Source organism: Oncorhynchus kisutch, linkage group LG22 (genome assembly GCF_002021735.2).
Source record: "Oncorhynchus kisutch isolate 150728-3 linkage group LG22, Okis_V2, whole genome shotgun sequence".
Taxonomy (NCBI): domain Eukaryota; kingdom Metazoa; phylum Chordata; class Actinopteri; order Salmoniformes; family Salmonidae; genus Oncorhynchus; species Oncorhynchus kisutch.
Genome location: NC_034195.2, coordinates 37,831,603 through 37,857,771, shown reverse-complemented (window position 1 = coordinate 37,857,771; position 26,169 = coordinate 37,831,603). Strand labels below are relative to the sequence as shown.

The window sequence follows — 26,169 nt, the reverse complement described above, 5'->3', positions numbered from 1 at the left end:
CTCTCCCTCTATTAATTCCCACTTTGTTGTTGCCTGTTTTGTTTTCTTCCTCATCCCTCCCCGCCTCGCTCTGTATTCCCGCCTCGGCTGACGTTGTCAGGGGGGAGAGATACGCAGCAGCACCACCAAAATCCCAGGGCCGAGGAAGCGGAGGCATTTTTCCGAGCCTTGACAAAGGAATGGCCGCCTTGACTGGAGCGATTGAGCTAATCCTACAGGCCCCGGCTCTGATAATGTAATTACGGCTGTCTTAAGGCCTTTAATTTCCCCCCACCCGACCTTCTCTGATTGAGGAGGGGGGCGCAGGACCTCCTTTCAATAGAGAGCTTAAGTACTCACAACGCCCAGCAATCTCTCCTCTCTCCAATTATGATTCCCTGACATTCAGCTAATTGGCCCAGCTGTGCGACGGAAGCTGTTTTTCTTTATTATACATTTAGCCAGGACTGCTTGTTTGTTTTGATGTATGCAAATTTGTTGGGGGTTGAGAGAGTGAGAGAGGTGCCCCACTAAAGGCCTTACTGAGGAGAGAGACCTGGGAGAGAGGCCAGGTCAGGCTTATCTCAGGGTTGGCACACCTGGTTATTAAATCTGTCTCCCAGGACCTGGTCATTGTCTCTGAGCTGATAGCGGAGAGGAACAGAACAGCTGTGAGCAGAAGCCAGGAGAACAGAGGGTTTGCCTTGTCTGTGTCTCCAGGGGATACGACTAGCTCTCCGAGTATTGTTATTTCACGTCTAGCTATTTGCATCAGAGACTCGATGTTTCCACTGTGTCAGTTTTGCCTTTTAGATCACAGTGACTTTTATGGACAGGGAGGACCTGATCTTAGATCAGCACTCCTACTCTGAGACACTTAATACGTATTGTTCTGACTGTACTACTGACAATCTCTCGCCCCACTTGGCTAGCTGCTGTCTCTGCTGTTTGAGGATCTCTTTAAGAAGTTCAACTCCGAGCTGAAGAAGATCTCAGACCAGATCATCCCCAAGCAGCGGGCGGCACAGTTTGACATTGTCAAACACATGCGCCAGGACCAGATCACCAACGGCATGGTCAACGCCATCTCCACCGTGAGTGCTGCTCTCCGCCCCATTTCTAGCTCTGGTCCTTTATGCCAGACAGTGCAAAGGTGTCCATACGGATTGACGTATGTCAAAAGGGCATTCTATGTTGTCAGGTTTTTTTGCATCCAATTTTGAATGTAATGTTTCTGTACCTTACACAAGTGTGAGGTTGGTCTTCTATTCTTTCATTTTTGTAAATATCATGAAGATATTGTCAAAGCTGATGCCACAGTGAATTGCAGTTAGGGACATCCATCAATATAAGGTGTTTATTTTTAAAGCCATTTTAACATCAGCAGTGTTGTCACACATGCTAAATATGTTTATTGCTTCAAGCAGTTGACCTGTCTCTCTCTCTCTCTGTGCCCCCCAGGGGAACTGGTCCCTGAAGAGGTTTAAGATGGACCGTCAGGGTGTGACCCAGGTGCTGTCCCGTCTCTCCTTCATCTCTGCTCTGGGCATGATGACCAGGATCTCCTCCCAGTTTGAGAAGACCAGGAAGGTCAGCGGACCCCGCTCCCTGCAGCCCTCCCAGTGGGGCATGCTGTGCCCCTCCGACACCCCTGAGGGAGAGGTGAGTCAGAGAGATACAGACACAATCACATACATACACATTGGCAAGCATACACACACACACCCACACACGCAATCACATACACCATGGCCTGCATAAACTCCACACACACACCCACCATGGCCTGCATAAACTCCACACACACACACCCACCATGGCCTGCATAAACTCCACACACACACACCCACCATGGCCTGCATAAACTCCACACACACACACCCACCATGGCCTGCATAAACTCCACACACACACACCCACCATGGCCTGCATAAACTCCACACACACACACCCACCATGGCCTGCATAAACTCCACACACACACACCCACCATGGCCTGCATAAACTCCACACACACACACCCACCATGGCCTGCATAAACTCCACACACACACACCCACCATGGCCTGCATAAACTCCACACACACACACACACACCATGGCCTGCATAAACTCCACACACACACACCCACCATGGCCTGCATAAACTCCACACACACACACCCACCATGGCCTGCATAAACTCCACACACACACACCCACCATGGCCTGCATAAACTCCACACACACACACCCACCATGGCCTGCATAAACTCCACACACACACACCCACCATGGCCTGCATAAACTCCACACACACACACCCACCATGGCCTGCATAAACTCCACACACACACACACCCACCATGGCCTGCATAAACTCCACACACACACACACCCACCATGGCCTGCATAAACTCCACACACACACCATGGCCTGCATAAACACCACACACACACACACCCACCATGGCCTGCATACACTCCATACACACACACACACCCACCCACCATGGCCTGCATACACTCCATACACACACACACACCCACCCACCATGGCCTGCATACACTCCATACACACACACACACCCACCCACCATGGCCTGCATAAACTCCATACACACACACACACACACCATGGCCTGCATAAACACCACAAGACCAGGAAGGTCAGCGGACCCCGCTCCCTGCAGCCCTCCCAGTGGGGCATGCTGTGCCCCTCCGACACCCCTGAGGGAGAGGTGAGTCAGAGAGATACAGACACAATCACATACATACACATTGGCAAGCATACACACACACACCCACACACGCAATCACATACACCATGGCCTGCATAAACTCCACACACACACCCACCATGGCCTGCATAAACTCCACACACACACACCCACCATGGCCTGCATAAACTCCACACACACACACCCACCATGGCCTGCATAAACTCCACACACACACACCCACCATGGCCTGCATAAACTCCACACACACACACCCACCATGGCCTGCATAAACTCCACACACACACACCCACCATGGCCTGCATAAACTCCACACACACACCCACCATGGCCTGCATAAACTCCACACACACACACCCACCATGGCCTGCATAAACTCCACACACACACACCCACCATGGCCTGCATAAACTCCACACACACACACACCCACCATGGCCTGCATAAACTCCACACACACACACACCCACCATGGCCTGCATAAACTCCACACACACACCATGGCCTGCATAAACACCACACACACACACACCCACCATGGCCTGCATACACTCCATACACACACACACCCACCCACCATGGCCTGCATACACTCCATACACACACACACACCCACCCACCATGGCCTGCATAAACTCCATACACACACACACACCCACCATGGCCTGCATAAACTCCATACACACACACACACACACCATAGCCTGCATAAACACCACACACCCACACCCACCATGGCCTGCATAAACACCACACACACACACACCATGGCCTGCATAAACTCCACACACACACCATGGCCTGCATTAACACCACACACACACACACCCACCATGGCCTGCATACACTCCATACACACACACACACCCACCATGGCCTGCATACACTCCATACACACACACACCCACCCACCATGGCCTGCATACACTCCATACACACACACACACACCCACCCACCATGGCCTGCATAAACTCCATACACACACACACACCCACCATGGCCTGCATACACTCCATACACACACACACACCCACCCACCATGGCCTGCATAAACTCCATACACACACACACACACACACACCATAGCCTGCATAAACACCACACACACACACACACACCATGGCCTGCATAAACTCCACACACACACCATGGCCTGCATAAACACCACACACACACACACCCACCATGGCCTGCATACACTCCATACACACACACACACCCACCATGGCCTGCATACACTCCATACACACACACACCCACCCACCATGGCCTGCATACACTCCATACACACACACACACACCCACCCACCATGGCCTGCATAAACTCCATACACACACACACACCCACCATGGCCTGCATACACTCCATACACACACACACACCCACCCACCATGGCCTGCATAAACTCCATACACACACACACACACACCCACCATGGCCTGCATAAACTCCATACACACACACACACCCACCATGGCCTGCATAAACACCACACACCCACACCCACCATGGCCTGCATAAACTCCACACACACACCATGGCCTGCATAAACACCACACACACACACACCCACCATGGCCTGCATAAACACCACACACACACCCACCATGGCCTGCATAAACTCCACACACCCACCATGGCCTGCATAAACTCCATACACACACACACACCCACCATGGCCTGCATAAACACCACACACCCACACCCACCATGGCCTGCATAAACACCACACACACACCATGGCCTGCATAAACTCCACACACACACCATGGCCTGCATAAACACCACACACACACACACCCACCATGGCCTGCATAAACTCCATACACACACACACACCCACCATGGCCTGCATAAACTCCATACACACACACACACCCACCATGGCCTGCATAAACACCACACACACACCATGGCCTGCATAAATTCCACACACACACACCCACCATGGCCTGCATAAACACCACACACACACACACCCACCATGGCCTGCATAAACTCCATATACACACACACCCACCATGGCCTGCATAAACACCACACCCACACCCACCATGGCCTGCATAAACACCACACACACACACACCCACCATGGCCTGCATAAACTCCACACACACACCATGGCCTGCATAAATTCCACACACACACACACACACACACACACACACACACACACACACACACACACACACACACAACACACACACACACACACACCATGGCCTGCATAAACACCACACACACACACACACACACACCATGGCCTGCATAAACACCACACACACACACACACACACACCATGGCCTGCATAAACACCACACACACACACACACACACACCATGGCCTGCATAAACCACCACACACACACACACACCATGGCCTGCATAAACACCACACACACACACACACACACCATGGCCTGCATAAACACCACACACACACACACACACACCATGGCCTGCATAAACACCACACACACACACACACACACCATGGCCTGCATAAACACCACACACACACACACACACACCATGGCCTGCATAAAACACCACACACACACACACACACACCATGGCCTGCATAAACACCACACACACACACACACACACCATGGCCTGCATAAACCCCACACACACACACACACACCATGGCCTGCATAAACCCCACACACCACACACACACCATGGCCTGCATAAACCCCACACACACACACCATGGCCTGCATAAACACCACACACACACACACACACCATGGCCTGCATAAACACCACACACACGCACACACCATGGCCTGCATAAACACCACACACACACACACACACACCCACCATGGCCTGCATACACACACACACACACACACACACCATGGCCTGCATAAACACCACACACACACACACCCACCATGGCCTGCATAAACTCCATACACACACACACACACACACACACACACCCACCATGGCCTGCATAAACTCCACACACACACCATGGCCTGCATAAATTACACACACACACACACCCACCATGGCCTGCATAAACACCACACACACACCCACCATGGCCTGCATAAACACCACACACACACACACCCACCATGGCCTGCATAAACTCCATACACAAACACACACCCACCATGGCCTGCATAAACACCACACACACACACACCCACCATGGCCTGCATAAACTCCACACACACACCATGGCCTGCATAAATTCCACACACACACACACACACACACACACACACACACACAATGGCCTGCATAAACACCACACACACACACACACACACACCATGGCCTGCATAAACACCACACACACACACACACACACACCATGGCCTGCATAAACACCACACACACACACACACCATGGCCTGCATAAACACCACACACACACACACACACACACCATGGCCTGCATAAACACCACACACACACACACACACACACCATGGCCTGCATAAACACCACACACACACACACACCATGGCCTGCATAAACACCACACACACACACCATGGCCTGCATAAACCCCACACACACACACACACACCATGGCCTGCATAAACACCACACACACACACCATGGCCTGCATAAACACCACACACACACACACACACCATGGCCTGCATAAACACCACACACACACACACACACACACACACACACACCATGGCCTGCATAAACACCACACACACACACACACACACACCCACCATGGCCTGCATACACACACACACACACACACACACACACACCATGGCCTGCATAAACACCACACACACACACACACCCACCATGGCCTGCATACACACACACACACACACCATGGCCTGCATAAACTCCATACACACACACACACACACACACACACACACACACCCACCATGGCCTGCATAAACTCCACACACACACCATGGCCTGCATAAATTACACACACACACACACCCACCATGGCCTGCATAAACACCACACACACACCCACCATGGCCTGCATAAACTCCATACACACACACACACCCACCATGGCCTGCATAAACTCCATACACACACACACACCCACCATGGCCTGCATAAACTCCATACACACACACACACACCATGGCCTGCATAAACTCCATACACACACACACACACCCACCATGGCCTGCATAAACTCCATACACACACACACACACCCACCATGGCCTGCATAAACACCACACACACACACACACACCATGGCCTGCATAAACACCACACACACACACACACACACACCATGGCCTGCATAAACACCACACACACACACACACACACACACACACCATGGCCTGCATAAACACCACACACACACACACACACACCCACCATGGCCTGCATACACACACACACACACACACACACACCATGGCCTGCATAAACACCACACACACACACACCCACCATGGCCTGCATACACACACACACCATGGCCTGCATAAACTCCATACACACACACACACACACACACACACCCACCATGGCCTGCATAAACTCCACACACACACCATGGCCTGCATAAATTACACACACACACACACACACCCACCATGGCCTGCATAAACACCACACACACACCCACCATGGCCTGCATAAACTCCATACACACACACACACCCACCATGGCCTGCATAAACTCCATACACACACACACCCACCATGGCCTGCATAAACTCCATACACACACACACACACCCACCATGGCCTGCATAAACTCCATACACACACACACACACCCACCATGGCCTGCATAAACTCCATACACACACACACACCCACCATGGCCTGCATAAACTCCATACACACACACCCACCCACCATGGCCTGCATAAACACCACACACACACCCACCATGGCCTGCATAAACTCCACACACACACCATGGCCTGCATAAATTCCACACACACACACCCACCATGGCCTGCATAAACTCCACACACACACACACCCACCATGGCCTGCATAAACACCACACACACACCCACCATGGCCTGCATAAACTCCATACACACACACACACCCACCATGGCCTGCATAAACTCCATACACACACACACACCCACCATGGCCTGCATAAACTCCATACACACACACACACACCCACCATGGCCTGCATAAACTCCATACACACACACCCACCCACCATGGCCTGCATAAACACCACACACACACCCACCATGGCCTGCATAAACTCCACACACACACCATGGCCTGCATAAATTCCACACACACACACCCACCATGGCCTGCATAAACACCACACACACACACACACACACACACACACACACACACACACACACACACACACCCACCATGGCCTGCATACACTCCATACACACACCATGGCCTGCATAAACTCCATACACACACACACCCACCATGGCCTGCATAAACTCCACACACACACCATGGCCTGCATAAATTCCACACACACACACACCCACCATGGCCTGCATAAACACCACACACACACACACACACACACACCCACCATGGCCTGCATAAACTCCATACACACACACACACCCACCATGGCCTGCATAAACTCCATACACACACACACACACCCACCATGGCCTGCATAAACTCCATACACACACACACACACACACACACACACACACACACACACACCCACCATGGCCTGCATAAACACCACACCCACACCCACCATGGCCTGCATAAACTCCACACACACACACACACACACACACCATGGCCTGCATAAACATCATACACACACTCGTGCAAACACTCCTACTGTGTGAAAACGGTCTGAAATTTGAACTGCAGCTCACAAGGTGTTGTGGACAACCCTAACCCTAATGCCAGTTTTAACCCAGTTCTAGGTGGTGTTGCCTTGGCCTGTGTATAACAGGTTCTGACCAGTTGTTGTGTTGTGTCCTAGGCCTGTGGTCTGGTGAAGAACCTGGCCCTGATGACCCACATCACCACAGACATGGAGGACGGCCCCATCGTCAAGCTGGCCTTCAACCTGGGAGTGGAGGATGTCAACCTGCTGTGTGGAGAGGAGCTCTCCTACCCAAGTGTCTTCCTGGTCTTCCTCAATGGTGACTGCACACACACAGTTGCGCATACACACCAGACATCCAGAGGCATACACAAGTGCTTGTTACATATAATCAGCAGTAGGCTTTCAAGCCAGGATGGTTGTTGCTGTTGGCTTTTCCCTTGTTTGATTACTTAAATGTTAAGCCTTCCTCTGCTTTTCAATACAATGCCTCAAACATGAAGGGAAAGAACGTCCAGTTTCCGGAATGCATATGTTGTGCTTAATGCAGTGTGTTTTGATGATAAGCTATTCAGTTAGTGCTACTAGTGCGCCATGAGAAAGACTGGACTGGTTCCTTTAATTAGTGTCTGTTTTTCTAGCCAATGATAACTGTCAAATTATGTTGACTGACTAACCAGGCTTTATTCATTAGTAACAGCAGGTGTCAAAGCACCAGAGTGCTCGCAAACCCTTCCACACTGTGGCTCCTCCGTTTCTTCAAGTTTCATATTATTCCCAGATCCCCTGCTGGAATCTGTGGCCCTGCACATATTGGATTTATTCAGTGGCAAGCTCCAAGTCCTGGATTATGCATTATTTCTGTGTGTGGGTGTGTTCATCTGTAGTCCAGGGGGGACTGCAGAGGCAGATGTGCCAGCTGATTTAAATCTGACACATTTAGAGAAATGTTGATCCTTGCATTGTCCCTGTCAAATAACCCCTAATAAAGTCAAGTCCGTAAGTATTTAGTGTAAGGCGCTCTGTGCCTCAAAGTCGGTCTCTCTGGGTGTGTCATCCTTCACAGGTAACATCCTGGGGGTGATCCGGGACCACCAAAGGCTGGTGTACACCTTCAGACTGATGCGACGGGCTGGATTCATCAACGAGTTTGTGTCCATCTCCACCAACCTAACCGACCGCTGTGTGTACGTCTCCTCAGATGGAGGACGCCTCTGCAGGTAGGGGCACCAGGGACGACATGACACCCCGCCACTGTCTGTGCATGGAGCAGTGTTATAACACAGCCTGGGTTCAGCACCAAAAAGTTTTCAACACATTTCTGAAGGTTTAAGTGAGTTTAACTCGTTTTTAAACTGATGTTCTTGCTCCTGCCAGACCGTATATCATTGTGAAGAAAGGACAGCCAATGGTTAAGAACAAACACATCGAGGAGTTGACCCAGGGATACAGGTGGGCTCCGTTTTATCTCATACAGCTAACGTTATTCAATACAAAGAAACTAGCATCTGCCACCAATGAATTTAGCTTGTATATGATTGGATTTTAAGCTCAGCCCAGTGTACTTGCTAGAGGGTCAAAATGTTTACATTAGTGGTGGACGTTGTGGGCTTTTTGAAATGCTTGTGTTGATGATCTTTCTGTTTTGTTGCTGTCAGAACCTTTGAGGATTTCCTCCATGAGAGCCTGGTGGAGTACCTGGACGTGAACGAGGAGAATGACTGTCAGATCGCCCTCTATGAGCACATGATTAATAAGTAACTTCTGGCCATGGCTCTATACTGTCTGACACGTTAGGCCCCTCTGGTCTAGTTGTTTTCATATGTACTCAATATAGTCTCTGCTGCTGGATGTAATTCTCAGTCCCAATGTTCTTGTTTTGTACGTAGGGATACTACACACTTGGAGATTGAGCCCTTCACACTACTAGGGGTCTGTGCTGGTCTGATCCCCTACCCCCATCACAATCAGTCCCCCAGGAACACATACCAGTGTGCTATGGGCAAGCAGGCCATGGGTGAGACACTTCTCCAGTTCTACAGACTCGCTGGTTCCTCTGCTTCGGTCTGTAGAGGGTGGCTGTTTTTAAGCTGCACCTTTGATCAGGCATCAGGACTCCTCAGACATCCTCCAAGGGAGCAGTGTGTACTGATGTGAACACATTTCTTGTCAGAATGCACTTTGTGTGATGGAGTGTTTTTGTATCTGCACATGGACATCCAAACATGAGGTGCCTACGTAGGCCCTCCTTTGTGTCCTGTGTGTGCAGAGGCCTTTCCCTGCTAGTCACCCAGTGTCATTAGCAATTCATTGTGTCTGCTGTTAAGTGTGCTCAGGGGGTCAGTGTGCTCAGCTGCGAGGGAGAGACCACAGAGGAGCCCAGGAGCTCCCTGAACCAAAACTTCTCCAAATCACTCCACTAGCATTCACACGAGCCCAGTCACCCCCATCCCCCTCCCTCCATTCACCCCCATCCCCCTCCCTCCCCATCTTAACACAAAAACACTGCGACTAGGACTATATTTGGCCTAATATCCTCTGCTGTGTCTGTTTTGTGTGGCCAGGCCTATACATGTGCTAATATGTGTGTGTGACCAGGGGCCTATTATCACAGGGCTCTGTTGCCTAATTGTGAAGTAATAGCATTTGACAAATGTCAAGGCCTCCAGGGAGGCCAGCCATTATTCCATGGCCTGCCCATCTCCTCTCCACTGTGTTTGTACCAGGGAGCTGGCCCTGGCTCAACCCCGGCCTCTGGAGAAGCAGGATTAAAAACCACTCGTCCACTTTTAGGATACTCTCTGATGTGATACACTGTTTGGTTAAGACGCACACGCAATGGAATAAATCTGGGATTTAAATATGTTTCCTTAAATTGAAAATTAGTAATTACTTTTGTTTATTCTTTGCTCTCAAGATCTACTGAATGAGTTTTGAATGATTTCTCAGACAATTGAGTAATCAAATATTTTACGTTTTGAAGAATACATTTTAAAAAGTCCATTGTAATTTTATTTCCATGGTTTCTCCTGTCAGGTACGATTGGCTATAACCAGAGGAACCGTATAGACACTCTGATGTACCTGCTGGGATACCCTCAGAAGCCCATGGTCAAGACTAGAACCATAGAGCTGATAGACTTTGAGAAGCTGCCTGCGGGCCAGAACGCTACAGTGGCTGTGATGAGCTACAGCGGCTACGACATAGAGGACGCTCTGATCCTCAACAAGGCCTCTCTAGACAGAGGTGAGTTACTGATCTATGTCTATAGGCTAAGAAGGAACATTTTACGAAAAACTAACAATGTACTCTCAATACAATGTAAAGTGTTTAAATTACAAGTGTCAATAACTTCTTGGCTGCTGGCCTCCTGGCCTCCTGGCTGGCTGCCCTCCTGGCTGGCTGCCCTCCTCTGAACATAGTCATTGATGTATTTTAGATGTAGTGCTCTTGTTACTGTCCTGAAATACAAAAAGTACTGGTATAAATAATTATTTGCGATACTGAACTCTCCCTCATCTTCCATTTATTCTGCCTCAGGATTTGGAAGATGCCTGGTCTACAAGAACGCTAAGTGCACGTTGAGGCGCTACACCAACCAGACCTTTGACAAGGTGATGGGTCCTATGCTGGATGCGGCCACACGCAAGCCCATCTGGAGGCACAGTATCCTGGATGCTGACGGCATCTGCTGCCCTGGTGAGTAGCACCCTTCAGCAGGACTCCTGGAGAAGGACCCAACCCGCTCTGTTACTCTAGAATCTCACTGTCACCCATTTGATCATTACAACCATTGGGTTACATCCTTATCTCCACATGGAAACGTGTTGAAGGATGTATTTGTGTTTTATGTATAAAGTAACCTAAAACATTTGATGTCTTTGATTTGATATTCATGCATACAGAATTAGTAAATATGGAATTCATCAATATTGTGTGTCTCCCAGGTGAGAAGGTGGAGAATAAGCAGGTGCTGGTGAACAAATCCATGCCCACTGTCACCCAGACACCACTGGAGGGCAGTGCCCAGCCAGGACAGCCCCAGTACAGAGATGTGCCCGTCAGGTGGGTGTGCCTTCTCCCCTCATCACTCATACCCCCCCCCCCCCCCCCCCCCCCCATACCACTGGTTAACAATACCACAAACTCCCTGAACTATTAATATAATGTTTGTTCCTCATCTACCTAGGGCTATGGCTATACCACTATCACAATATTTTTGCCATGGTGAAAAAATATAAACATCAAACAGACTTTACTTTTTGGTCCTGTTTTAAAAACCTGCTGTTTCCAACATTTTAGGGCTGTCTTCCTAAAAAAGTTCAATCTCCCTGATGTTTTCGTTTCCTTTGCACGATACGAATTAGTATCCCGATACTGTTTTTGTCCCGGCCCTACTACCATCTCTTCTGACCGTTGAGCAAAATACCTAGTTTCCCCCATATGACGGTCAACAACCCAGTCCTTTCAGGTCCGCTCTTCACGTATTCAGCCTTGTCAGATCAGGTCAGCTGTTACCTCTGTTCTCTTGTCTACAGTTACAAGGGCTCCACAGACTCCTACATCGAGAAGGTGATGATCTCCTCCAACGCAGACGATGCTTTCCTCATCAAGATCCTGCTGAGACAGACCAGGAGACCAGAGATAGGAGACAAGTTCAGCAGTCGGCACGGACAGAAAGGTACAACTGACCCTCCCTGATCTACCCTCCGGGCCATTTACATGTTAGTCATTTAGCAGACGCTCTTATCCAGAGCTACTTAGTTGGTGCATTCATCTTAAGGTCGCTAGGTGGGACAAGCCATATTCATATAGTACTCATGGGGGGGGGGGGGGGCAGGCAAGGCCTGAGACATCTGCATGAACTCTGACACTAGAGGGCATACATATTACACATTGTTTACAAACTGAAATAGGACATTCCTTTGCAACAATCTGTGTGTCTGCGCCCCCTTCTCATCTTTTAGAGGGGTTCTTCTTTTCAATTAATTGGCTCTTTGTCCTGCGCCAGACTATGCAAATGTATTACACCCTAGCAGTACACTGCCGCTCCTGGGAAAAATGTTTACAACCACCATTTTGCTGCTGCACCTCCCTCTAGATGAGGCCTGTATGATGCTTTTAATCAGAAAGCCAACTGGCGCCGTGCATAATTTACTCACTTCATTACAGGGATCGCTGCTGGGGCAGACTGGTCAGTAAAGTCCCGTGACTATGTCCACTGTCTCTTACAGGAGGAGTGAAGGGTCTCCAAGGGCTTAGGCCTAGCATTTGTTAGGATGTAGTGATGGAGTGAAGAAATGGTAGTTTTGTACTGTGGCAGTGGTGGAATATTTTGGGTTGTTTGGTGTTACTGCACTGAAGAGTTATTTGGGGCTGAAGAGATGTTTTTGCAGCCATCTTTAGGAGGGTTATGTTCTGGCTGACTATACTGTTGGGATGGAATTAGCTTTGTAGGGGCAAATGTCTCAAAGTAGTAATTTACATGGGCCAGCCCCCTAGATGTTTGCCAATGAGCTTCAGCCTCTTACAATTTGAGTGACAGCTAGCAAGATGCACACACAGCAGAGTGAGGGAGAGCACAATGACGTGGTGCATATACAGTTGAAGTTGGAAGTTTACATACTTAGGTTGGAGTCATTAACTCGTTTTTAAACCACTCCTCAAATTTTTTGTTAAACTATAGTTTTTTACAAGTCGGATAGAACATCTACTTTGTGCATTTTTCCAACAATTGTTTACAGACAGATTATTTCACTGTATCACAATTCCACTGGGTCAGAAGTTTACATACACTTAGTTGACTGCCTTTAAACAGCTTGGAAAATTCCAGAAAATTTCATGGCTTTAGAAGCTTCTGATAGGCTAATTGACATCATTTGAGTCAATTGGAGGTGTACCTGTGGATGTATTTCAGTGCCTACCTTCAAACTCAATGCCTATTTGACATCATGGGAAAATCGAAAGAAATCACTCAAGTCAGGTTCATCCTTGGGAGCAATTTCCAGACACCTGAAGGTAACACATTCATCTGTACAAACAATTGTACACAAGTATAAACACCATTGGACCACACAGCCATAATACCGCTCAGGAAGGAGACGCATTGTCTCCTAGAGATGAATGTACTTTGGTGTGAAAACTGCAAATCAATCCCAGAACAACAGCAAAGGACCTTGTGAAGATGCTGGAGGAAACGGGTACAAAAGTATCTATATCCACAGTAAAACAAGTCCTATATCGCCCTAACCTGAAAGGCCACTCGGCAAGCAAGAAGCCACTGCTCATGACTAGTCTCATATTCTCTGGTCAGCAGAATAAGTTAATTATTTACCACACAAAGATGTTGGCTGTGCAGGCCAGGGGTGGTGGGTGGGGGTTGTTGAGTGCTGTGTGCCCATTGTCCTTGCTGCCAGTGTGGACCTGTATAGGGTGTGATGGAGGCCTCTAGACCATCACTGTTGCCTTGTCTGATTTATATGCCTCTTTTATCATTCACTTTCACACACAACCAACAACACCAAGGATATCTGCTATGAGAACTAGTCTCTCCCTCTCTCATTTATCTCTCTTGCCTGCTGCTCTCTCTCCTTGGTCCTGTTGCTCTGCCCTTTTCCTGTCCTCATTTTTCTTTAACAACTATTCTCCCCCCCCTCTACCCAGGGTTTTTCTTTATTTTTACTATTTTATACATTGTAGTTTGTCTTTACTGTTATTCTGTCTGTGGAGGGGATATTAAACTCAATTGGACAGCACATATCAAAATAGGAAAATGAGTCTCTAGTTGCTAAAAAGATAAATAGGATTTAGGACTGCTTGATGTATGGTGTGACATCCACACCCGCCACACTGACTTCTCCAGGTTAGACTACTTTTTCATGTACAATGCAGATAGACACAGGCTTAAGTCACTCTGCCCGATCCTACAATCCTTATCAGATCATAATGGAGTTTACCTTACTCTACACCTTGATAGCAAACCAAGAAATACTATATGGAGACTTAATACAAGCATGCTGAATGATCCAGATTTCAAGGACTCAATAAAGACAGAATTGAACATCTATCTGGAGAATAATGATAACGGGGAAGTATCCCCTGCTACATTGTGGGATGTAGCTAAGGCGGTTATTAGAGGAAAGATCATAGCCACATCATCTCTCAAGAAAAAGATTAAAGCACAGAAACTACTGAAATTACAGGAAACATTAGAACGGTCTCATAGTCCATACAAAGACCCTCTTATATTACGATAGATTCAAAAGGTAAAAGAGGAAATTGACCAGCTTTATAGAGAAGTAGAGAAAAAGCTCAGGTTTCCGAAACAACGATATTATGAAGCAGGCTCAAAGGCTACCAAATTACTAGCATGGAGACTCAGGAAACAAGCAGCACAGAAAACCATTTTCAAAATAAAAGACCCCAAATCAAAGAAGATCACATGTAAATTAGATGAAATACAGAATGCATTTGAATCATGTTACACATCTGTACAAGCAACCAGAGAAGGCAGATGCACAGACAATAGAGCATTCTTTGAACTCATTTGATCTCCCCTCAATTGGGACAGAGCAAAATGATACTTACTTTAGAAATATCCACCGGAGAAATTAATAAAGCAATATCTCAACTAAAAGTAAACAAGTCTCCAGGCACTGATGGCTTCCCTTCAGAATGGTTCAAGACCTTCAGAGAACAACTAACACCTCTACTTAGCCTGCTTTAATTGGACTCTACGGCAGGGGGGGGTCTTCCACCATCATCGTGGAGAGAGGCCATCATATCTGTAATCCTAAAAGCGGGTAAAGATCAGATGGAATGCAGTTCATATATCAAATTTATTTATATAGCCCTTTCATCAGCTGATATCTCAAAGTGCTGTACAGAAACCGAGCCCAAAAACCCGAACAGCAAGCAATGCAGGTGTAGAAGCACGGTGGCTAGGAAAAACTCCCTAGAAAGGCCAAAACCTAGAGGAACCAGGCTATGAGGGATGGCCAGTCCTCTTCTGTCTGTGCTGGTTGGAGATTATAACAGAACATGGCCAAGATGTTCATAAATGACCAGCATGGTCAAATAATAATAATCACAGTAGTTGTCGAGGGTGCAGAAAGTCAGCACCTTAGGAGTAAATGTCAGTTGGCTTTTCATAGCAGATCATTCAGAGTATCTCTACCGCTCCTGCTGTCTCTAGACAGTTGAAAACAGCAGGTCTGTGACAGGTAGCACGTCTGGTGAACAGGTCAGGTTTCCATAGCTGCAGGCAGAACAGTTGAAACTGGAGCAGCAGCACGGCCAGGTGGACTGGGGAGAGCAAGGAGTCATCATGCCAGGTAGTCCTGAGGCATGGTCCTTCGAGGGAGAGAGAATTAGAGAGAGCATACTTAAATTCACACAGGACACCGGATAAGACAGGAGTACTCCAGATATAACAAACTGACCCTAGTCCCCCGACACACAAACTACTGCAGTATAAATACTGGAGGCTGAGACAGGAGGGGTCATGAGACACTGTGACCCCATCCGATGATACCCCCGGACAGGGCCAAACAGGCAGGATATAACCCCACCCACTTTGCCAAAGCACAGCCCCCACACCACTGATGGATATAGACCTATCGCAATTCTTAACACTGCTTATGAACTATATGCATCAATAATAGCCAAAATAATAATAGCCAAAAGAATGGAGAACATAATCCCAGAATTGATTGACGGAGCTCAAACTGGTTTCATACAAAACACAGGACAACATAAGGAGAACACTACATGTCATGGACCACATTACTCAAAATAAGACACGTGCAATATTAATCAGAATAGATGCAGAAAAAGCATTTGATTCAGTGGGAAGGGATTACCTATTCCAAGTATTGGAATGATTTGGTTTCATAAAGAAGTGATAGTGCATCAAATCACTGTATTCATGTCTGACTTCTAGAATAAAGATAAATGGACATTAGTCACGAATAAATAAAAAAATGAGCGACAGGCAAGACAAGGCTGTAATCTTTCACCCACACTCTTCTCCTTGCACCTCGAACCATTAGCCCAGGCAATAAGACAGGACCCAACCTTAGAGGGAATAACAATAAGAGGCAGTGACCATAAGATATGCATGCTGTTATTCCTTAAAGACCCAGGCTCAAGTGTACCTAGATTGATGGATATTTTACAAACATTTGGAACATATTCAGTGTATGTGCTTAACGTACAGTCATGGCCAAAAGTTTAGAGTGACACACATATTAATTTTCAGTCTGCTGCCTCAGTGTGTATGATGGCAATTTTCATATACTCCAGAATGTTATGAAGAGTGATCAGATGAATTGCAATTAATTGCAAAGTCCTCCTTTGCCATGCAAATGAACTGAATCCCCAAAAAACAGTTCCACTGCATTGCAGCACTGCCACAAAAGGACCAGCTGACATGTCAGTGATTATTTTGTTAACACAGGTGTGAGTGTTGACGAGGACAAGGCTGGAGATCACTCTGTCATGCTGGTGGAGTTCGAATAACAGACTGGAAGCTTCAAAAGTAGGATGGTGCTTGGAATCATTGTTATTCCTCTGTCAACCATGGTTAACTGCAAGGAAACATGTGCCGCCATCATTGCTTTGCACAAAAAGGGCTTCACAGGCAAGGATATTGCTGCCAGTAAGATTGCACCTAAATCAACCATTTATCGGATCATCAAGAACTTCAAGGAGAGCGGTTCAATTGTTGTGAAGAAGGCTTTAGGGCCCCCAAGAAAGTCCAGCAAGCGCCAGGACCTCTTTGCATTCTCCTAAAATTGATTCAGCTGCGGGATACAGTACAGAGCTTGCTCAGGAATGGCAGCAGGCAGGTGTGAGTGCATCTGCATGCACAGTGAGGCAAAGACTTTTGGAGAATGGCCTGGTGTCAAGAAGGGCATCAAAGAAGCCACTTCTCTCCAGGAAAAACATCAGGGACAGACTGATATTCTGCAAAAGGTACAGGGATTGGACTGCTGAGAACTAGGGTAAAGTAATTTTCTCTGAATCTCCTTTCTGATTGTTTGGGCCAAGGGAGTGGGCTCACTCACAATTTTGCCCAAGAACACCACCATGAATAAAGAATGGTACCAACACATCCTCCGAGAGCAACTTCTCCCAACCATCCAGGAACAGTTTGGTGACGAACAACGCCTTTTCCAGCATGATGGAGCACCTTGCCATAAGGCAAAAGTGATAACTAAGTGGCTCGGGGAACAAAACGTTGATATTTTGGATCCATGGCCAGGACACCCCCCAGACCTTAATCCCATTGAGAACTTGTGGTCAATCCTCAAGAGGCGGGTGGACAAACAAAAACCCACAAATTCTGACAAACTCCAAGCATTGATTATGCAAGAATGGGCTGCGTTGCAAATATTGACTCTTTGCATCAACTTCATGTAATTGTCAATAAAAGCCTTTGACACTTGTTATTATACTTCAGTATTTCATAGTAACATCTGACAAAAATATCTAGAGATACTGAAGCTGCAAACTTTTTGGAAATTAATATTTGTCATTTTCAAACCTTTTGGCCACGACTGTACACAAGACCCAAGCCCTTGTATATAATTATACCCCACAGGAAGAGCTGAAGAGTAGGTGTAACTTCCACTGGACCTCTGCATCCATTAAATATCTTGGAGTATATCTACCAAGAGATTCAGCCAAACTTTATTACATGAATTATGATCACATCAACAAGAAAATAATGATAACCTGGACTGGTGGAATTCACTTCACTTGGATCTTAGTAGTAGAATTGAAACAATCAAAATGAACATCCTGCCGAGGTTACTGCATTTGTTCCGATCACTGCCCATAGAAATCCCGCCTAAACAGTTTAGTGAATGGGATAAATGGATATCAAGGTTTATCTGGAACAGTAAGAGACCAACAATTAGATATACAACATTACAATTACCAAACAACTGTGCGGGTGTGGCCTTACCAAACCTAAAATATTATTTTGGGTCAGCCCAATGAGACCTCTGGTGTGTTGGTGCAATTCAGAATACGAATCTTCATCCCTGCAACTCAGGACAGCAGATTTCAACAATGGACGCAGAACGGCATCACATCATCATTCAGTACAATTATAAGGAATGGGAACCTAGGTAACTTCCAGGACCTAAGTAAAGAACATGGCTTAGATAAGCAAGATTTTTACAGATGCCTACAAGTTCGACACTATTTCTTAAGGGAGATAAAAGTGATTGACCCTCAAGCACCTCAAATTAATCCAAGTATTCACTAACACATACAACTTGGAGTAACAAACTATTTCAAATCTCTACTCTGGTATTCAACCCTCAAAGAAGCATACTATGTTAAAAAGAAATGGGAGGAGGAACTTAACATTGATGAAACATAGTTGAACATATGTGACTCAACAAAGCTCCACCAATTCAAGATCATGGAGAATTCTGTTGGAAGAATGTTATACGTTTCTTCATAACACCTAAACTGAAATCAAAAGACTGACTCCCTACACCCTTGTTGGAGAGAATGCGGTCTTGAGGGTGGATCACTCTCATATCTTTTGGGCCTGCCCCGCAATCGAAACTAACTGGGGAGAAATTAGTTCTAACATTGGAAAAATAATGGGATTTGACATAGAACAAACATTAATTTCTTTGTACTTGGGTGAAATACCTGATAACTTACTTTATTTGTACTTTTTTTTGTTCTGCAATAAAAATAAAGTGTAAAAAAATATATATATATATATATATGAATTGACACATGGACTCATGTAACCAAAAACGTGTTAAACAAATCAAAATATATTTTATATTTGAGATTCTTCAAATTAGCCACCCTTTGCCTTGATGACAGCTTTGCACACTCTTGGCATTCTCTCAACCAGCTTCATGAGGTAGTCAACTGGAATGCATTTCAATTGACAGGTGTGCCTTTTTAAAAGTTAATTTCGAATTTCTTCATTAATGCGTTTGAGTCAGTTGTGTTGTGACAAGGTAGAGGTGGTATACAGAAGATACCCTTTTTATAAAAAAAATTTTTTGAAGATCAATGCCATAATATGGCAAGAACATCTCAAATAATCAAAGAGAAATGACAGTCCATTACTTTAACCTCTCTGGGATATGTGGGACGCTAGCGTCCTACCTGGCCTAAAGCCAGGGAAAATGCAGAGCGCCAAATTCAAATAAATTCCTGTAAAAATCAAACTTTCATGAATTAAATCACACATGCACGATAGCAAATTAAAGCTACACTTGTTGTGAATCCAGCCAACATGTCAGATTTCAAAAAGGCTTTTCTGCGAAAGCAAACGATGCTATTATCTGAGGATAGCACCTCCGTAAACAAAGAGAAAGCATATTTCAACCATGCAGGCGCAACACAAAACGCAGAAATAAAAATATAATTCATGCCTTACCTTTGACGAGCATCTTTTGTTGGAACTCCAATATGTCCCATAAACATCACAAATGGTCCTTTTGTTAGATTAACTCTTTCGATATTTATCCAAAATGTCCATTTTATTTGGCGCGTTTGATCCAGAAAAACACCGGTTCCAACTTGAGTAACGTGACTCCAAAATATCTCAAAAGTTACCTGTAAACTTTGCCAAAACATTTCAAACTACTTTTGTAATACAACTTTAGGTATATTTTAATATAAATAATCAATAAAATTGAAGACTGGATGATCTGTGTTCAATACAGGAGTAAAACAAACTGTAGCATGCTTTTTGGTCACGCGCCTCTATCTAACAGTACACTTCAAGTGACCCTCGTTCAAGATGGCCGTACTTCTTCATTACACAAAGGAATAACCTCAACCAATTTCTAAAGACTGTTGACATCCAGTGGAAGCGATAGGAACTGCAAGAAGGTCCCTTAGAAATCTGGATTCCCAATGAAAACTCATTGAAAAGAGTGACTTAAAAAAAATCTGAATGGTTTGTCCTCGGGGTTTCGCCTGCTAAATAAGTTCTGTTATACTCACAGACATGATTCAAACAGTCTTAGAAAACACTGACGTTTCTATCCCAATCTACTAATAATATGCATATCTTCTGGGGATGATTAGCAGGCAGTTGAATTTGGGCATGCATTTCATCCGGACGTGAAAATACTGCTGCCTTGTCACCAAGAAGTTAAGACATGAAGGTCAGTCAACTTTTAAACTTCTTGACATTTTCCTTTTATCTAAAGTGCAGTCGCTAAAACCAAGCGCTATGATGAAACTGGCTCTCATAAGGACCGCCACAGGAAAAGAAGACCCAGAGTTATTTTTGCTGCAGAGGATAAGTTCATTAGTTGCAGCCCAAATAAATGCTTCAGAGTTCAAGTAACAGACACATCTCATCATAAACTGTTCAGAGGAGACCTTCATGGTTGAATTGCTGAAGGAAACCACTAAAGGACACCAATAATAAAAAGAGACTTGCTTGGGCCAAGATACACGAGCAACGGAGATTAGACTGATGGAAAACTGTCATTTGGCCTGATGGTTCCAACCGCTATTTCTTTGTGAGACGTAGAGTAGGTGAACGGATGATCTCGGCATGTGTGGTTCCCACTGTGAAGCATGGAGGAGGTGGTGTGGGGGTGTTTTTCCAGTGACACTGTCAGTGAATTATTTAGAATTCAAGGTGCACTTAACCAGTATGGCTACCACAGCATTCTGCAGCTTTACGCCATCCCATCTGTTTTGCGCTTAGTAGGACTACTATAATTTGTTTTTCAACAGAACAATGACCCAAAACACACCTCCCAGGCTGTGTAAGGGCTATTTGACCAAGAAGGAGAGTGATGGAGTGCTGCATCAGATGACCTGGCCTCCACAATCCCCCAACCTCAACCCAATTGAGATGTTTGGGATGAGTTGAACCGTAGAGTGACGGAAAAGCAGCCAACAAGTGCTCAGTATATATGGGACCGCATTCAAGACAGTTGGAAAATCATTCTAGGTGAAGTTGGTTGAGAGAGTGCCAAGAGTGTGCAAAGCTGTCAACGGGTGAATATTTTGATTTAACACTTGGTTACTACATGATTCCATATGTGTTATTTCATAGTTTTAATGTCTTCACTATTATTCTACAATGTAGAAAATAGTAAAAAATAAAGAAACCCTTGAATGAGTTGGTGTGTCCAAAATTAGAGGTCGGACGATTTTATGATTTTTTTTAACGACGATACCGATTTATTGGAGGACAAAAAAAAGTAGATACCGATTAAACGGGCGATAAAATAAAAAAAATGTATTATTATTATTTATTTGTAATAATGACAATTACAACAATACTGAATGAACACTTATTTGAACTTAATATAATACATCCAATAAAATCAGTTTAGCCTCAAATAAATAATGAAACATGTTAAATTTGGTTTAAATAATGCAAAAACAAAGTGTTGGAGAAGAAAGTAAAAGTGCAATATGTGCCATGTAAGAAAGCTAATGTTTCAGTTCCTTGCTCAGAACATGAGAACATATGAAAGCTGGTGGTTCCTTTTAACATGAGTCTTCAATATTCCCAGGTAAGAAGTTTTAGGTTGTAGTTATTATAGGAATTACAGGGATATTTCTTTCTATACCATTTGTATTTCATTAACCTTTGACTATTGGATGTTCTTATATGCACTTTAGTATTGCCAGTGTAACAGTATAGCTTCCGTACCTCTCCTCGCTCCTACCTGGGCTCGAACCAGGAACACAACGACAACAGCCACCCTCGAAGCAGCGTTACCCATGCAGAGCAAGGGGAACAACTACTCCGTCTCAGAGCGAGTGACGTTTGAAACGCTATTAGCGCGCACCCCGCTAACTAGCTAGCCATTTCACATCACGTCGTTACACCAGCCTAATCTCGGGAGTTGATAGGCTTGAAGTCATAAACAGCGGAGCTGCTGGCAAAACGCACGAAAGTGCTGTTTGAATGAATGCTAATGAGCCTGCTGTGTGCCTACCGTCGCTCAGTCAGACTGCTCTATCAAATCATAGACTTAATTATAACATAATAACACACAGAAATGGGAGCCTCAGGTCATTATGGTCGAATCCGGAAACTATCATCTCGAAGACGTTTATTCTTTCATTGAAATACGGAACCTTTCCGTGTTTTATCTAACGGGTGGCATCCATCAGTCTAAATATTCCTGTTACATTGCACAACCTTCAATGTTATGTCATAATTACGTAAAATTCTGGCAAATTAGTTCGCAATGAGCCAGGCTGCCCAAACTGTTGCATATACCCTGACTCTGCCTGCAATGAAAGCAATAGATGTGACACAATTTCACCTGGTTAATATTGCCTGCTGACCTGGATTTCTTTTAGCTAAATATGCAGGTTTAAAAATATATATAAACTTCTGTGTATTGATTTTCAGAAAGGCATTGGTGTTTATGGTTGGGTACACTTTGGAGCAACGACCGTCCTTTTTCGCGAATGTGCACTGCATCGATTATACGCTAGATAAACTAGTAATATCATCAACCATGTGTAGTTATAACTAGTGATTATGATTAAGTTTAATGCGAACTAGCAACTTACCTTGGCTTCTTACTGCATTCACGTAACAGGCGGGCTCCTCGTGAGGCAGGTGGTTAGAGCGTTGGACTAATTAACCGTAAGGTTGCAAGATTGAATCCCTGAGCTGACAAGGTAAAAATCTGTCGTTCTGCCCCTGAACAAGGCAGTTAACCCACCATTCCTAGGCCATCATTGAAAATAAGAATGTGTTTTTAACTGACTTGCCTAGTTAAATAAAGATTAAATAAAGGTGACAAAAAATCTGCAAAATTGGTGTCCAGAAATTACCGATTTCCGATTGTTATGAAAACTTGAAATCGGCCCTAATTAATCGGCCATTCCGATTAATCGGTCGACCTCTAGTCTAAACCTTTGACTGGTACTGTGTATGTTTTACTTTTTCGTACATTTATATTTTACACTCCAGATACACACTTATATAAACAAACAACAACTTAGACACTTTCGAACAATGTCTAAATATTATCTGCCCAATGCATTATTGTTTGCCATGTGGCCTTAAATTGTACCAGTTAGTTTTTCTTGGTCACCCATGCTATTTCAATATTTAATAATAAATCATTTAGATTTTTCCATTGTGTTTATGATGGGAGTTTGATTGTCTTTTATTATATATATTTTTCCAGATGAGTGATGACTAGAGAATCATCCAGCCCATTCTATCTCACTACACCCCTATATGACTTGAAATATGCAGACAGATGGATTAAAAGTATGTTTATATTGTAATACTTCTGACAGCCAACTTTCTACCTCTGCCCACAACTTCCGGACTTTATAGCATTCCCATAAATCATGGACTGTTTTAATTATTATTTGTTTTACACTTAAGACATGACTCTGCCATTGTGCTGTAGAATTTGTGAATTTTGTCTCTTGTATAATAAATTCAATATGGTTAAGGTAACTAATTTCATTAGTTATGCTCCAACTTTCCCTCCATCTTGTGCCAACATCAGTTATTTTTTTAGTCTTAAGTTCCAGTAGTTCATATTTTTTTCCTAAAAGATTGTCAGTAGGCTATGCTCTCTGCAAGCTCTCATGCACTAGTGAATGACTGCTCCACATCTTAATGATATATGTCACTCCAGGGAAATGGGTTGAAGGCATTTCTGTTTTATGTAATATTCTAACTTTGTTTTGTTATCCTCACGTATAATACACACAACTACAGGAACATTTGTTTAAGTGACGTTTTGAACCAGGCCGTGTCATTCCCCATCTAGAGAACAACCGGTCCTTTTTTTTTTTTTTATGTCCTGTTGAGTTGATCCCTCTCCACTTCCTCTCTGGGCTGGACTAACAAAGCTGTGTGTGTAATCCTGGTCTCACCGTCAGGTTAAGCACTTCTCCACTTCCTGCTCATGCTCTTCTTCTCACACTTTTTATTTTTTTATTTTATTTTTTTAAATGGGCCTACAATCTGTTTGCTCTGGCCAGGTAAGGAATGGTGCCTTGGTCCCTGGGCAAACATTTACACTCACACTTAAGGCCTCCAGTCCCAGGCAGCTACTGGTGGTCTGGAGCCCTTCTCACATGTGACTTTAAAGAAGGCCCCACCAGACCACAGCAGCATGGAAGTGTATGTTGCACTGGGGGTAACGGTTAGCGTGGAACTACCCTGCAAGTGTCATGTTTTTCTTTGGTTATTGGTGTTTTTAGCATTCTTCGCTAGAAGCAGTAATCTGAGGCATAAATTAAAAGCGCAAGCCACTGGCAATTAAACGCTTCAGAGACGTGGCTAGAAACTCTTGAAATGGACTTAAAGCGTATAAAGACACTTCAGCATTGCAAGCTCACTTCACTCACTCACTATAGCATATCTTATTGATTACAGTGTGTACTTTTCATCCACGCATTAAAAATGCTGATATGCTTATGCTAAATATCCAGTATAATCTGTACCTACATTTAGGCCTCTAACTCTATCTCCCTCTCTGTGGTTTGTGACAGGTGTATGTGGCCTTATCGTTCCTCAGGAGGACATGCCCTTCTGTGACTCGGGCATCTGCCCTGATATCATCATGAACCCGCACGGCTACCCCTCCAGAATGACGGTACGGTACCACCACACAATTCAACATCACCTATTATTTGCTTTGGGGGATACAAGGACCCACTCATGGGAACTGAATGTGAAATGT

At 45.3% G+C, this 26,169-nt stretch overlaps 1 protein-coding gene across 2 annotated transcripts in view; it reads left to right on the top strand.

The window, feature by feature from the left end:
- The window catches only part of LOC109867084 (polymerase (RNA) III (DNA directed) polypeptide B), a 53,487-nt gene that overhangs the window by 17,823 nt on the left and 9,495 nt on the right, over nt 1–26,169 (top strand). Inside the window, exons 13-25 of one of the 2 annotated variants that reach the window (XM_031801752.1) lie at nt 912–1,073; nt 1,441–1,569; nt 2,628–2,699; nt 8,636–8,798; nt 9,546–9,699; nt 9,857–9,931; nt 10,138–10,236; nt 10,369–10,496; nt 11,516–11,725; nt 12,020–12,178; nt 12,427–12,544; nt 13,018–13,160; nt 25,979–26,082. In XM_031801752.1, coding sequence (XP_031657612.1) covers nt 912–1,073; nt 1,441–1,569; nt 2,628–2,699; nt 8,636–8,798; nt 9,546–9,699; nt 9,857–9,931; nt 10,138–10,236; nt 10,369–10,496; nt 11,516–11,725; nt 12,020–12,178; nt 12,427–12,544; nt 13,018–13,160; nt 25,979–26,082 — 1,716 coding nt within the window. Of the gene's footprint in view, nt 1–911; nt 1,074–1,440; nt 1,642–2,627; nt 2,700–8,635; nt 8,799–9,545; nt 9,700–9,856; nt 9,932–10,137; nt 10,237–10,368; nt 10,497–11,515; nt 11,726–12,019; nt 12,179–12,426; nt 12,545–13,017; nt 13,161–25,978; nt 26,083–26,169 lie in introns of both variants that reach the window. The other variant, XM_020456000.2, reaches the window with a different exon arrangement.